This window comes from Thunnus thynnus, chromosome 7 (genome assembly GCF_963924715.1).
Source record: "Thunnus thynnus chromosome 7, fThuThy2.1, whole genome shotgun sequence".
NCBI lineage: Eukaryota > Metazoa > Chordata > Actinopteri > Scombriformes > Scombridae > Thunnus > Thunnus thynnus.
Window position 1 is genome coordinate 4,003,831 of NC_089523.1, and position 15,704 is coordinate 4,019,534.

General features: G+C 38.0%; 1 protein-coding gene across 1 annotated transcript in view; it reads left to right on the forward strand.

Annotated features, from left to right (window-relative positions):
- The first annotated feature begins 1,942 nt into the window (after window positions 1–1,942).
- Window positions 1,943–15,704, forward strand: part of LOC137185623 (alpha-2-macroglobulin-like) — a 38,167-nt gene continuing 24,405 nt past the window's right edge. Inside the window, exons 1-14 of the mRNA XM_067593871.1 lie at window positions 1,943–2,050; window positions 2,192–2,372; window positions 2,628–2,784; window positions 3,236–3,288; window positions 4,004–4,024; window positions 6,245–6,410; window positions 6,482–6,566; window positions 6,699–6,837; window positions 8,525–8,642; window positions 8,745–8,854; window positions 8,978–9,154; window positions 14,162–14,386; window positions 15,189–15,230; window positions 15,600–15,621. Of these exons, the coding sequence (XP_067449972.1) occupies window positions 1,965–2,050; window positions 2,192–2,372; window positions 2,628–2,784; window positions 3,236–3,288; window positions 4,004–4,024; window positions 6,245–6,410; window positions 6,482–6,566; window positions 6,699–6,837; window positions 8,525–8,642; window positions 8,745–8,854; window positions 8,978–9,154; window positions 14,162–14,386; window positions 15,189–15,230; window positions 15,600–15,621 (1,582 nt within the window). The 5' untranslated portion in view covers window positions 1,943–1,964. The remainder of the gene's footprint in view (window positions 2,051–2,191; window positions 2,373–2,627; window positions 2,785–3,235; window positions 3,289–4,003; window positions 4,025–6,244; window positions 6,411–6,481; window positions 6,567–6,698; window positions 6,838–8,524; window positions 8,643–8,744; window positions 8,855–8,977; window positions 9,155–14,161; window positions 14,387–15,188; window positions 15,231–15,599; window positions 15,622–15,704) is intronic.

Genomic DNA, 15,704 nt, shown 5'->3' on the forward strand with positions numbered 1-15,704 from the left:
CCTGAATTCATTTGCTACTTTCAAAACCATTAAAAAAAATTTCTACAGATGCACACAAAGGTCTCATTTCCAGTATGTAACACTGATACGCAATATGTTCCAAAATTAATATGTTAAGCTGCACATTGAACATGGTACTTCTGTATTGGTTTTGAAATTAATTTGATTTTTGAAGTCAGCATATCAAATAGGAAAGGTGAACAACCTGGAAATGTGTCATCCAAAATCAATACAACTTTCCTGAACTAATATGCTAACTTAGAGGTTAAGACACCCACCAGTAACTGCAACATCCCTGCTTTGAGTTTGGCCGGGACTTTTGCTGCTTCTCTCTGTCTCTCATTTCATGTTATATCTTTGTCGTCTGTAATCAAGATATAAAAATGCCTCTATAAAATATTTTAATACACTAACTTTCAAAACTCATTTAAAAATATTCTACTGTACTGTACTGAAAATGAAAATAGGCATCAAGGGAAGACAAAGAAGCTTACACAGAAACACCAAATGCAAAAAAATCTAAATATTAACCCAACACAAACAACTTGGCCACAGTCGTAAACAAAATAAAGGATGTAAATTGAAAGCACTATGGCTTTAATTATTCCTGCTGTCCATACTGGCTGCCAAAAGATCCCTTCCGAAAGCAATTTCAATGTAAATTATGGCGGACAAAATCCATACACCTATTATTTTGCAAATACTAATTTCAAAATTCATCAGTCAGAAAAAGCACTTGACCTTTAGATAGGGGAGTCATTTTTACACAGAATGGGACTGAAAATTTTGTCCCTCATCACTTACATTGAAATCACTTCAGAGAGGGACGTCTCTCTGGGGCCAGTATGGACAGAAGAACAATGACAATGTCTAAAAGCAATTTCAGTGTCCATAAGGACATGTGAATGTTGTTTTGAGACAAACTTGAAAGTATGTTAACCTATCCTTTAACACATCACATCAGAGAGAGGGAACCTATGTCTCATGGTCAGCCTCATGGTTTCTATTTAACCATAGAACCATAGAGTGCTCCCTTTCAGGTACAGAGGTATCATACCTGATAAATAATAAATCTGGGCTGAAAAGGTTGAACTTTCTCTAAATATAATAAAGAAAATTCAATTGCATATATGTTTTTTGACTCATCACCTGGACAAGAAGGATGTGCATGTGTTTTGCACACTGATTACACATCATGTCAATGGAATTTACCTTCACCAATCCAATAACAAAGTTCTCTGAAATTGTTTATCATGTGTGTTGATGAGCACAAATTTATAGTACTACCACACCAGGAGAGATGGGCGGTGAATAGGCAAAGACATCAGCAAACACTTTAGGTCCTGAAGTTGTTAGCTGAATTGTCCATCTTTCCTTTATCTTTCATCTTTTCCTCTGATGGTGCGAAATGCATTCTGGGATAGGTTCAGCCGCAAAGGATCCATCCATTGGATCCTTCAAATTTTGGAAAAGAAGGCAGCATTTCTTTGAAGGAGCCTTCGAAATGGGACAGGCTTGTTGTGCTGCTGTGATGCATTTGTTCTTCAAATGCAGCCTTTGAGGGATGCAGCCCCTGAACAATCTAACTTATTTGGGTGTGTGAACCCTTCTTTGTGCTATGAACTTTGTTTTTTGCTTGAGCATGATGTTCTTTACTTTTACTAAATAATACTTGTCCCCAAACCAGTATATTTCATAATATATAACCGTAATTATAATTAATTTGTAATTTTTCAACTATCTGTCTAAACCATTCACAATGTGGTGTCCCTAAAAAGGGGTAGTGTTTACATGCTTCCCACTAAGGAAGCCAAAGTGTGTGTGTGTGTGTGTGTGTGTGTGTGTGTGTGTGTGTGTGTGTGTGCGTGTGTGTGTGTGTGTGTGTGTAATGGGTGAAAAGGGGTGGGGTTGTGTAGCAGAGCAGGTTTAACAAATGTTGACTCTTGGGCTCACCCCAGTCAGTCATGGGTCTTTCTGGGATTCAGATGTGGACATGGACACTGTTTGTCTGCCTGAGCTGGTTGTTTGTGGGTCAAGTGGTGGCAGGACCGTAAGTTTACTTGTACAGTCTGAACATTTAAAATCATGTAGTCTATTGTGTACATTTGTAGTAACTTGTTACAGCATAATCTTTTGGGTTGGAGTTTCAGTAAGGTATCTACTGTATGTGTGTATGTTTCTGTGGCTGTAGGCAGTACATGGTAACCATTCCTGCAGTTGTCGAAGCTGGAGCTGAGACCAAATTCTGTGCGAGTCTCGTGCAGCCCAATGAGATTCTGGTCATGACCGTCACTCTGATGTCCAAAAACAAGAACACAACCCTCCTTGAGAAGACATCTGGCACAGAGTTTCACAGCTGCGTTCAGTTTCAGGTCACCTCCCAAGACAGGCTTTGATTCATTTGATCATTTATTTCACGAAAGAATGTTTTTAATATTTGAAACTTAAATGTTTGTCCAGTATTTTTACCATTGATATTTAGCCTCAAATTACATTAAAATGTTTAACTCCTGATTTAAAACAAAAAAAAAATTCAGATTAAGCAAAAATGAATATAATGAGGCCTTTGATTTATTATTTTTGTGAGTTAATGATTAATTTAGCTGGTCTCTATATTTCTGTCACAGGCTCCTTTAGTGCAGAAAAATGAGGTGCAGATATTGGAGGTGGAGGTACAAGGTGACACATTTTACTCAAAAGAAGTCAGGAAAGTCATGATCAAAGTCTATCAACCAATGACATTCGTCCAAACAGATAAACCAATCTACCTCCCTGGACAAACAGGTAACTTTGAACAGATAATGTAGGATGTATCATACAAGTCTTTATCAAACAAAGCTTCTATATAGTCTCCCAGCCTTTAGCCTAGTGCATGCAGGTATTGGCTTCAGGCCCCCTTTGAAACTTGACTGGAATAACAAAAGAAAAAGTAAGAGTTGAACTGCTGTTAAACAGATAAGACAACTACAGTACTTCACTAAACTGAGATCCTAGATGTTGATCACATTGATTTTGATAAATATAGTTCCAAGTTAATATATGCAAGACAGAGCAGCATGAATAATGAAAAGCTATTAGTAACTTTTGTCTCACTCTAATTTTGTCACATTTGAAACTTTGACAATTATATCATGTCTGCCTGGATAAAAGAAATACATTTCAGCAGCCTGTTATGGAGTTAAACACTGAAGATGAGTTGTGAAGGCTTTGTGTAATCTCTTTGCATTTCTCTCAGTACATTTCAGAGTCATTACCCTGGACACCATGTTTAGACCTGCCAATCAGCTGGTGAGTGTCTGTCACAACCTCATTAAAAACAATTCAGGTACTACTGGATGATAATGGTGCAAGTTTTAATTTGTATTCCAGTGAAAACCATTAATCACTTCAGCTAGTGCAGTGGAACTGAACAGAAGTTACCTACCAAAGTGAAAAGATGGTAGTGCTCTTTTACCTGGGATATGTGTTTAATCAGTCTGTGTAAATAGCTCAGTGTTAGAGCTGCTGTTGAGTCTCTGATTCAATAGTACAACCAGGGCCCTCTTAGGTAAACTTGCATGTAATGAGCTGAAGGTCTCCAAATAGGACACTTGTTTCAAATGTTGCAACATTTAGCAGCAGAGAATCAAATTTGAACCTGCGAAACATCCTTGTATTTGTTATTTACAAAACAAAATTGAACTGCATTAACATAAAAAGAGTTAAAAGTGTGAGATACAAGTAAAACACAGGAAGTTTTTTAATGATAAGAGAAAGGAGAGGAAACATAGTAAACTGTAATCTGCAACTGGATTGTGGCACATCCTTGTAACAGACTGATGAACTGAGTCATGAGGACATCATATGAACCTTCACTTTGCACAGTAACATTTTTGTTGTGTCTGATGTCAATGAAATGCACTTTGATGTTTATTTGGGGGAGCTGTCCTCAGGGTTATTTAGTTATTTGGGTCGCTGTAATAACAATCCACCCTTTAACAAATCTCTTTGTGCTCTTTTACAGTACAATGTTATTGAAATTGAGGTAAGACTGCGGTTAACATGAAAATATCCACAATCCAATGCAAACTGGGACCATTTTAGGCTGTTTTTTTGTTGTGAAATCTTTGTACAATGTAAAAGATCATTTGAGGGTAGTTCAAATGCTGTCATGAATTGAATAATTTGACAGATAAAAGTGTTAAAAGTATATCTTGTTTTCACATTCAGGATTTATAAATAGATTCTGAAAGTATGGAGCACTTTGAGCCAAGTTAATATTTAGATAACAATAAATATTTCAGAATAGTTTCTGTTTTTTTCAAGGCTGTGTTAATATAATACTGACCATTATGTATGTAGAAATACGTCTTCGCTGCAACAATTACTACTCTCCATACTGACCTGAAGCTAATCTCTCTGAACGCAACAACACCGTAAGAAATGAGGGTCAAAATCCACAGCCTTCGTTCTGTGTAAATATATGCATTACAAAGTTCAGCTGACGGTAATATAATGCTTCTGCAACCTCAGTTAGCTGAATCGAGTCGATATATTCCAAAGTTACAGACTGTTAAGAATGAAATTCCCTCTTTTTGTTTCTCCAGAACGTTCCTTGCTGAGCCGTGGTGGACGGATACATTCTAGTAGTTGCTTGTAGATTTGTTGCCAGAACCAGCTTTTTACTCACATGTAAGAGAGTGAAGTACTAGGGGTGTGCCCAAATACAAATACATTATTCGGCAAAGCACAAATATTTATTTTTTTTTTAAGAATATTTGTTTCACACAAATATTTTAAAAATTATTTGTTTTTGGGAAGAAAAAAAACATGTCGAATACCAATATCAAAAGGTTGGTTACATGGCTATCTCAGTCTCTGTCCTCTGCTTCACTGTTACGTCAATCAGCAGGTCTCAATGAGAGGAGTCACATCCACCTGTTACACGACATACATTTCCTAATTTTGACATCACTCCCAGAGTTGGGGGTGTCCCCCAGAGATAAAGCTGAGCTACTGACACAAAAGATGCTCCCAAGGGACTCTCCATAACCTGTTGTTCCCCTTCTCCTTTCCAAAGGTTAGGTTATAAAAAATAGGCAATAAATGAAAAGTGCAAAGCAATAATCATAAGTTCTTCTTTACATGTTACACAGTATGCTATCTCTGTGTTATGGGTGTACAAATAGATAGAGGTCTGTCTGCAATGAGGCGATGAGTAAAGTTTTAGCCGAGTAGTCAGCGCAGTTGTCTATGATCTGGGAGACTCCAGTTTTAGACCCAGTGTGGGGACCTCCTTCATAAGGTAGTTTTATTCATGAACATTTATTGTAATACTTTAATTTTCTAAAATTAAAAGTGTAATAAAAAAAACAACAACAGGATTTTTAAGCCTCTTTCCACTTCTATTCAAATGCAAATAATTTTGCTGCCTCAACAAATATAGATACAGATACTGGGCTCTCTGCACATCCCTATGAAGCACATACTACGTATTTATTTACACTTACCCCCTCATCAACTTGTAACATTTTATCTCAGCCCCTCTTCTACTGAGACTTGCAAATGGTGTAATTGTGTCCATTTGACCAGCTGTTAGCCACAACTCTGTCCTTTCAAGATCTCTTAAAGGAAATCTCTGGAAAGCAACACAGACGTAAACCTTATTCAATGTCAGGCACAGACGCAGGAGCAAGTCGAGGTGATATGGAGGACATCAAGAACAGCTGGAGATTGACCCCAAAACAAAAGTGTCCAAAAACAGATTGCAAAAATACTCCAGTTTCCAGCTTCCAACTTCCACAGTTCAGCAAGGAACTTCAGTCAACGGAAGCAAAAAAAAGGGAATATCGTTAAACAGATTAACTTTGTAATATCCACTCGACTTACCTAACTGATGCTGCTGAAGCATCATATTAGTGTCATCTGAACTTTGGAATGTATATTTGCACAGAATGAGGACTCTGGATTTTGACCCTTATTTCTTACAGTTTAGTCACGTTCCAAAAGAATAACTTTTTAGCTATTAGCTAGATTAGCTTCAGTATAGAGAGTAGGAATTGATAAACCAACTAAGACCCATCTCCACGTATATAATGGCACATCAGTATTGTATTCAGATTTGAAAAAAAACTGAAACTATCCTTTAACAGTGATGTTGGGGGATGTTTGAGTCAATGAGATACTTAGCATTAGCAAAGTTACCACTGTTGCCCAGCCCCAACCCTCAGTAAATACATGTTCTTCCTATTGATTTATTTAACAGGATGCTAGAAGCAACCGGATTGGACAATGGCTTAACACCACATCCAATGGTAAAATATTGCAGCTGTCTTACTCCTTGAACTCAGAGGCACGTGAGGGAATTTACAATGTCATTGTGTGGATTGATGGACAAAACATAAATCACCAATTCAAGGTGGAGAAATATGGTGAGTTACATTCCTTTTTTCATTCAACAGTTTGTAATGAATGAAAAATAATAACCATATTTTGTCCCCAGTTTTGCCAAAATTTGATGTAAAAGTTCATGCATCAGATGAAATAAGCATTGGAGAGGGGGAAATCAAAGCTGAAGTCTGTGCAATGTAAGTGGTGGGACTTTCTCACAGATACACTTGCCTCATGACATATTATGATATAAAACCAAATCTGTATTGGTGAGTTGGTGAGCCCTTTGTAACAATGCAGTGATTTTATTAAACTTCCCATCTAATCAGATATACTTATGGACAGCCTGTGCCAGGCAGTGTTAAATTTGAGCTGTGCCGACCTCTGGTGCTTCATCGATGGATCACCATTATTGAGCCAGAGGGACTCTCGAGCACGATGCCCCCATGCTACAGGGAGACAAAGCAGGTACAGTTGCTTTAGCTTAAGACACAAAATATAAGAAAATACACGTAACACAAGATATAAATATACAAGACATATTTAACATGAACTACAACCTGGTACAAAAGTAGGGTTGGGAGGAAAAAATGGTTCACATAAGAGCTGCAATGATTGATGGATTCACAGATTTACAAAAGTATTTTATTCTTAATGATGTAAATAGTGCCCCTTTTTCTATTTATTGAATCGAGAATCAATTGATTGTTTCTGAACAGAATTGTGAAACCTAAAATGGGTACATAACAGTGACACAATACCATAAATATAACTGAATTACTGGTAAGGCTGTACCAGCTACTAACAGACAACAGGACAAACTGAATGCCTGTGGTTGCCAACAAGAAGAAAAGATGCAGGCCTTACCGCTGCTCCACTCGATCCTGAGTAATTGGACCAACCTGCTAAACCCCATCTTGGATCACCAACTGTAGGCATTTAGTGTATATTGTGGCCTGTTACCTGCTGGTACAGCTGTAGGTGTGCAGCTGTGGGAGGAATAGCGGAGGTTATGAAAATGCACCATCGCACAAGGGTTGTTCCAGATGAGTCAGAGCAGAGGCAAGTACTTTTAAAAAAAAGTAATACATTACTTTACTTAATTACTCCCTGTGAAAGGTAATTAATGACACCACTCGTTACATTACGTTACCTCTACCTCTCAAAAGTTCAGACAGCTCTGCCATTTTTGTCTTTTCTCCCGTAAGCGTGTGTGTGTGTGTCGGCACTCTAGCCAAAGTCATGTCATGAGAGGCAATTGTTGCGCAAGTGTGCATGCATACCTTTGATTATTTTTTTATGTTACTTTGTAACACGCTACGCCCAACACCGTCTTTGAGCGAGGTGTGCTTCCTAAATGTTACTACCAAGAGGTATTATGTCTGGTTCATGAGTCCCTACTAAGTGGTTAAATGGGTGTGAGGTAAACCTGCATTCTTTGTTGTTGGCAACCAGGGCATTCAGTTTATGTTGTGGCTTGTTAATAACTGGTACAGCTGGAAGTCTTTGTGGTAATTAAATCCCCTAGTCCAAACAAATCCTTTTACCAGTACCAGACATTCATAGATCCCAGAGGATGAATCCTAAAACTTTGTTGATCCCCTGACTGGTTATCCCCATGATGTTGATATTTTAAATTCTGTTAAATACCAAACCAAGTAAAGATAATTGCCTCTTTCATGGAATTGTAGAACAATGACATTCACTTTTCACAAACCCTAAACTGGTTAACCTTGTGGTTGTCGTTGCTCCTTTTTGCAGATTGTCATGTTACCACTACATTTCAACTGATCTATATAGTACCCAAATATTTGGAGCACTGAACCTCTTCAATGACCTGTTCCTTGATTACAATCTGAATTGGAGTTTTGGGCTTCATTTTGAAATCAACACATGTATCTTTAGTTTGGATTGCAATATTTGATAGTAATAGGTTCACATTAACTGTCTCCAGTTGCACAGACACATTCTGAAGTTTACAGATGCTTCAGTGGTTTGGCGAAATGATTTTGCTCAGAGCATTGCTGTGCTTAAGAGCAGCCTCACACAGTGGCTAGCATATTATATAGACTCTTAGTCTTGTTCGATGTGGAACGATGACAGCTACAATTCTGCTCGTGTTGTAATATCATATATTTATTTTTGTTCTATCTAGACAGGAAAGAATGGCTGTGCCACATTTATGATTGAGATATCCACTTTTACTAAACTTGGCAAACAGCCACTGCTGGATAAACTGTATCTCAAAGCCATGGTGGAAGAGCAGGGGACAGGCAAGTTTTAATTATTTTCCAAAATAACTAAACTATTGTTTTTATAAAATGTTTTAACAATATGACATACACATGGTTTTAACATGGAGGCTTTTCTTACAGGTACTTCACACTCACAAGGGAAAACAATGGAGATTTCTTACGTTGTTGGAAAGCTGTCCTTTATTGACACACCCAAGATTTATGAGAAAGGATCAAATGTGGAGGGAAAAGTAAGTGAGAGATGTTACTTATGATGTTAGAGATGTTATGATTTTATACACAGTGTAACTGAAGCCATGTGCATTCTCGGTGCCATGTGCATTCTCGGTGCTATATCTTTTTGTTTTCATCAGGTTAAAGCAGTTTACTTCAATAACACACCTATTCCTGACACACTGGTCTTCTTGTTCGAGAGTGAAACTTGGTCAGGACGCACAGGACCTCTACTACAGAACCTCACTACTGACAGCAATGGTATCGCCACTTTCTCATTAAGCACAACTAACTACGACAAAGACATCGAGCTAACAGTAAGTCAACAATTCTGGTATTTTAATAGCATAGCCAGACATGATAACGGTAAAATATACTGGTGCAAAAGCTAGAGTAACAAGCTGTCAGTCACAACATGCCCCTTAATTTGGAGTGCTTTTAATCTCCAGAGTGGAAGCAACACCACCAGTGAATCAACACCTTCCTTATGGGCAAAGTTGAGACATTTGGTAACATCAGTGTTTCAAAAGCTGTCAATTCTTTCGAAGTTGTGTAATCTATTTTAATACAATACTCATATGCCCATATGTATCTTGGCAGAATTATTGGTCGCTGTAATCATTTGTCTTGTTAATACCAGCAGGTAAGTGATCTCTTACTGATGTGGTTCCAATATAAGAGAAGGGGGACACAATAAAACAGCCCTGGTCCTGTGTAAAAATGCATTCTCAAGTTCAACTGAAGCTAATATGAAGCTTCAGTAGTTGAATTAGTTGACCAACAACTTTTTCCACATAATATGGGAATCTGAGTATTGTCTTTATACAGCTGACTCAACAAGACAATAACAATGGTGTAACGCAACAGCTTAAACCCGATTTTATTCATACCGAACAGGCCAAAATCAAATTTATCCCAGATGGCTTCACAATCTGTACAACAAATGACACCCTTAAGGAAAATCAAAAAAAAAAGCAGTTAATTGCTGATGACACATGATGCATGAACAGAACAACAGAAGCTTCTTTTGATGCCAAGGGTTTCACAGAGTCTGAAATGTACTTTAAATTACACCTGTAGAAAAGAAGTCAGCATTTACATGATGGCTACGCATCGAATTTGTATACAAAATCAAGAATACAATTGGTCACCTCCTCTGCAGACTTATTCTTCAGAGGGTAGGTCTCTGCCTACTTTGCGTATAATCAACCATTACACAAATGTATCGATTACCGCATTCAGATATAATGAGCTTGAGTAAGTTGATCCCAACCAATTCAAATGGTTAAGTTACCTGAAAAGGTTGGATGTTAATCAAGTATCTGCATAGGAAGCAGGTGGTATGTAGGCATATTTAGCTGCAGGGACAGCAGCCCATTTGTGGATGTCAGTTTCCATTCTAGTCCAGTAATAGGGGCTGATCACCGCAAGTTTTTTCCACACCACAGTATGATCCATACCTACTGCAGCTCAGTTCTTCAAATAGCTGCTGATAGCACTACCTTGCCTAAATGTTCTTGCTTGTTTCTTCTTCTCCAGCAAATGTAATGAAGAAGTCCATCTGGTCAAAGAGAAGCTCAATGTAATCTTAATACAAAAGAACAAATGTGATTATTGTGATTGATGGTATACAACATCAATACTAACCAACATCAATACTAACCCTTGAGCACAAAATGTGAAGCTCTTCTTTTTATGATATACCTCTCATGTTTACTGAGGCCTTCTGGAAAATGATTATGGAGTTTGAGACCTATAATTTCTTTTACAAGTTTTGCTGCTATTTCTCCTTCTTTCTTTCTTTCTTTCTTTCTTTCTTTCTTTCTTTCTTTCTATCTTTCTTTCTTTCTTTTTTCTTTTCTTTTTATTACTGACTGTCCCTCAAGCCCTATAAAACCCGAGGTGACCGTGCTTTTCAAGCTGTTGCACCCAAATTATGGAATACTCTTCCCTTATCACTGTGATTCCTAGAGTCCTGTGAAATCTTTATGAAGCAGCTGAAAATGTTCCTATTCAGTTAGGCTCTTGGTTAGCCTGTCTGAATAGTGGCTTATTTCCTTGTCTGTGTTTTGGATCTTTTGTACTTGTTTGTGTGTCTCTGTCCTCATTTGTTTGTTGTTGCTGTGATTTTAACTTGTCAGCCCTGCACTGTCTGTTATGATATTTTTCATTAATGTGAAGCATTTTGTGATTTTATATCTGTGAAAGGTGCTATACAAATAAACTTTACTTTACTTACTTACTGCCAGTGATGCAAGCACTCTGGCTAAACAACAGAAATTGGATTTCAGAGCAGGACGTGTTGGAGTGGTGGAGAGAAATTAAGTGGACAAGATCTGAAGAAGCTCGTCACTGGGTATATCATAGAGGAAATGTTACCTATTTCCACAGTTGACTCACCCTCATTTAGACGCATTACAGAGAAAATACCAACAAAGAGCGATTTCAAGCTGCCACACAGAAAGACATTTGCTGGCTACCTCAAGAGAAAATGGGTGATGGCATCTAATTTGAAGGCCACATGCGGAGAGGTAGACTATGTTTCCACTACAGCTGACAACTGGACAGCTAACAACAAAAGCTTTCTGGGTGTAACAGTTCACTGGATCAACAGTTTAACTTTGGACCATAGCATGTTAAGGAATCAGAGGCAGGCACACATTTGATGTTATTGGCACAGAGATAGAATTCATTCATTCATCATATGGACTGCTTGGCAAAATTGTAGCCACTGAGACAGACTATGCATCAAATTTTGCCAAGGTATTTAAAGCCTGTCATATTCTGAACTGGAAGAAGAAAGCTACTGGTGCTGTCATCCACAAGGTGGAATTCCTTTTATGGTTTCCTTTTATTAATTCTCATGAGCTGAATGGCCTGTGTGTTAGACTAGGAAATAAGTGCCTCAATGACAAGGATTATCAATTCCTGCAGGAGTACTGCACCATCATGAAGTCGCTTACAGCAGCATCTTACAAGGGGAAACTGTTGTTATGGGACTTTATGACCAACCCTTGGAGTCCTGATGTCAAGGACACTTGCCTTGAAAGACACCCTATCAAGGATGACAGCTGGCCTTCCAGATGTCATCGTGAGGGTGTGCCTATATTTCTCAACCTCTTATTTTTTTGTGAATTTATTTGGGCAGATTTGTTGCATTGCACCATTCATGATAAGAGGGAAGAGATCTTACTGCAATATTTGTTTTTAAAGCAGTCAGTACAATTATCCAAACATCAGTAGTCAAAACACATAAGATCACTTATAGTGATCACGGTTACAATGCCCAACCACTTATATGGATCAAAAAGCTTGGGACAGAGTCATTCCTATACAAATGCTGTTTAAATAATTCACTTATACTAATGAGGTAGTCCAATTTCAAAGTGCACCCCAGTTCGAGACCCACTGTGGGGACCTCCTTCCTAAGGTAGATGAACACTTATTTCAACACTTTAATTTTCTTAAATTAAAAGCATAATTAAAACAAAAGCAGGATTTTGAAACCTCTTTTATTTGAATAGAAATACAAATGATTTTGCTGCCTCAACAAATACAGGTACAAATACAAATACTGGTTTCTCTGCACATCCCTAGTCTTTTCACATATGAAAACATGGAAAAAAAATTTAAACTATGGTAATTCTATTTTCTATTTTCTTTTTACCTTACTTCCATAGTACACGTATGATGTGTATTTAGCGGCTGTGGCACCATTATCAGGCGTTGCGGCACACCTCTGCAGGGTTGTTTGGAGGTGTGGGGTGGGCCTGTTTATATGACACCACAGTGAAACAATCAGAAAATAACGTTTTATTCCTCTCATTCACCGGCTTCCTCTTTGCCACTGCGTACTCTCCTCATCCACTCTCCAGCTAGCTCGCTCGTAATGAAAGTAATATAACGAGTAATGTAACTAATTATTTTTGATACCAAGTAATAAGTAAAGTAATATTAATACTTCGTAATAAGTATAAAGTAACTTAGTTACACTTCCTGAGTAACTTGTCCAAAACTGATCTTTAGGATGTAGACAGAATTGTTTCCTTGTCAACAATCAAGAGAAGACTTCATGACCACAAACTCAGAGGATTCACCACGAGATGCAAACCCCTGGTAATCCTCAAAAACAGAAAGGCATGGTTGCAGTTCACAAAAACATACAAAACAAAAGCAGTAGAGTTCTGGAACCAAGCACTATGGACTGATGAAACAAAAATCAACCTCTATCTAAATGATGGAAAGGAGAAAGTGTGGCAAGGAAAAGGAACAGCTTATGACCAAAGGCATAGCACCTCACCTGTAAAACATGGTGCTTCTGTTATGGCTTGGGCATGTATGGCTGCCAATGGAACTGGTACACTGGCATTTATTGATGATTTTACTGCAGACAGAGGCAACAGGATGAATGCAGAGGTGTACAGGACACTTCTGTGCGCTCACATTCGGACAAATGCATCAAAACTCATTGGACGGCAATCCTAAACATACAGCCAAAGCAACCAGGGTCAAGAGGTAGAATTTCCTCAACTGGCTGAGTCATTGCCCTGATCTCAATCCAACTGAACTGCATTTCACTTGCTGAAGACCAGACTAAAGGCAGAGACCCCACAACAAGGAAGAGCTGAAGGTGGCTGCAGTGAAGTCCTGGGAGAGCATCACCAGGGAAGATACAAAGTGTCTGCTGATGTCTATGGCTCCAAGACTTCAGCCAGTCATTGACTGCAAAGTATTTTCTGCAAAATATAAGATATCAAGTCACAATTGACTGAGCATGATCACGGCTCATTTCCAAGTCAGCACATGAAATTTAGTGTGATTAATCAGTGGGTGGAGTTTATAATAAAAAAGCAAAAAATTTGAGCAATACTGAACTAAAAACTTTGAAAAAATCATTAACCATCATCCTTTTGCAACACACATTGCAAATTGTGAGGAAACTTTGCTTCACTGTAAACTATACTCAATTATGAAGCCCATTAGTCAATGGGTAGAATCGAGATAATGTGGGTGCTTATCAATAAATTAAGAGTTCTTGTAAGAGTTGTTACCACTGTCTTATGCACACTGTTTCAACATGTTGAAGAGACTTTGTTTGACAGACCTGCCTGTTGCTAAGCTATAATTGGACAGTGTTCAGAGGAGGGAGTTAGCAAAGGATCATTAACTTAGGCATCACTACAGGATAGCCAATGTTAAAAGACTCTTTGTGAGCTTGCTGCTTCTGACAATAATCTTTTAAGAATGATAATTAGTAATAAATGGAATATATTTTATCATTTGTGTTGTTAGCTGGTTAATAGCACTTCTTTTCTACAATCCAGGCTAGCCTGACACAACGCCCGGAGCAAACATACCAAAGTCCACACTATGAGAGAGCAGAACACACTCTGTCCTTGGTCCGGCTGTTTTCTCCTCATTCTAAAACGGTCAGCTTTCTAGAGGTGAAGAAGAAGGAGAAACCACTTCCCTGTGAAAGAGAAGAGCCCATCTCCATCCAATACACTATAGTAGGAGAGACCCAGGGCTCTGTGGATGTGATGTGTTTGGTGAGTGCTGGGTGTAAAGTGTGTGTACACTTGGTGATAAATCACAACAACTGAGACTACAAACTACCCTTGAAAAAAGCAATGGAAAAAAATTCTTTGCATTTTTTATTTCCTTGAGACAATAATAGCAACAATCAATGTTTTTTTTTCCTGGAGCGACTTATTTGTTGCTAACTTCTTGTAAGGAAGCAAACTGAAAAGTCACACTATTTAAAGGCATCTAGTGAATTTTTTTTTAGCATAGCATACCTAAACCAAGTGGTAGAGATGGCTCAATCAAGTGAAGTTCAACACATTTTTCAAAAAGATATAGTGACTCAAAATGTGTTCTGCCAAACAGTTGAGCAGAACCTTAAATTAAAGGGGCAGACACACATCATGATTGTAGTTAAGATTTGGGAATCGACTGATGAGACCAAGTCAAGCTGAGTTCCTTGTGCTGTAGTCTGGGTCAGTTGTTGTTGATGTTCAAAAGAATTCTATGGCACGTAGTGTTTAAGAATCATATATACAGTTTACATCATACATGTTCGTACATTGATTTTTTATTTTTACCTTCAACATCACAGGTTTGGGTGGAAGCAATTATAAAAATGCACTGAAAAAGGTGTGCAAACAAAATCATAGAGATTAGAGAGAGAACGGAGAGAGAACAGCGAGAGTATTATTTTGTTATCCAAGTCATTCAGGTTTCAGTACAGAAGTATAGCTAGGATTAAGTTCACCTTGCTCTTACAATGTTCCCTCACATACAGCCCTCTCTGGAAAGTTTACAGTTCATGTTTCTTTTAATTTCCACCAGATCTTATCCAGAGGAACCATCATCAAGCAAGAACTTCAGAAGGTCTGTTGTGGAAATTTTCCTGAGAAAGAGGCACATGGAGACATAAAGAAAGCATTAAACATTGTTACTTGTTTAAGCAGTTGTAGACACTGTACAATCCCTCACATCATCAGTAACAATTATACAAATGTCCAAACACAAACAAAAATACAACCATCTTGTATTTTAGGAGAGAAAGCATGTTGTTCAGCTGGCCCTTTCCCTGAAGCCAGCCCTTTGTCTAAAGATTGACAATGACATTAAAAATGACAATGACATTACATCACATTCAGTTGATAACAAACATTGACCCCTTAGTTTGAAAACATTTGTAACATATATACAAAAGATTTATAAAATGATAACCTACTATTCAATTTATTTTCACAGGTCACAGTGCAAAAGGAACCTGGTAGGTAAAGATGGCTTTGAAAATGACTTAAGTGAGAATTATCTACCCATAAAGTCAGATTTGCAGAAACACTCTCCAGCCAG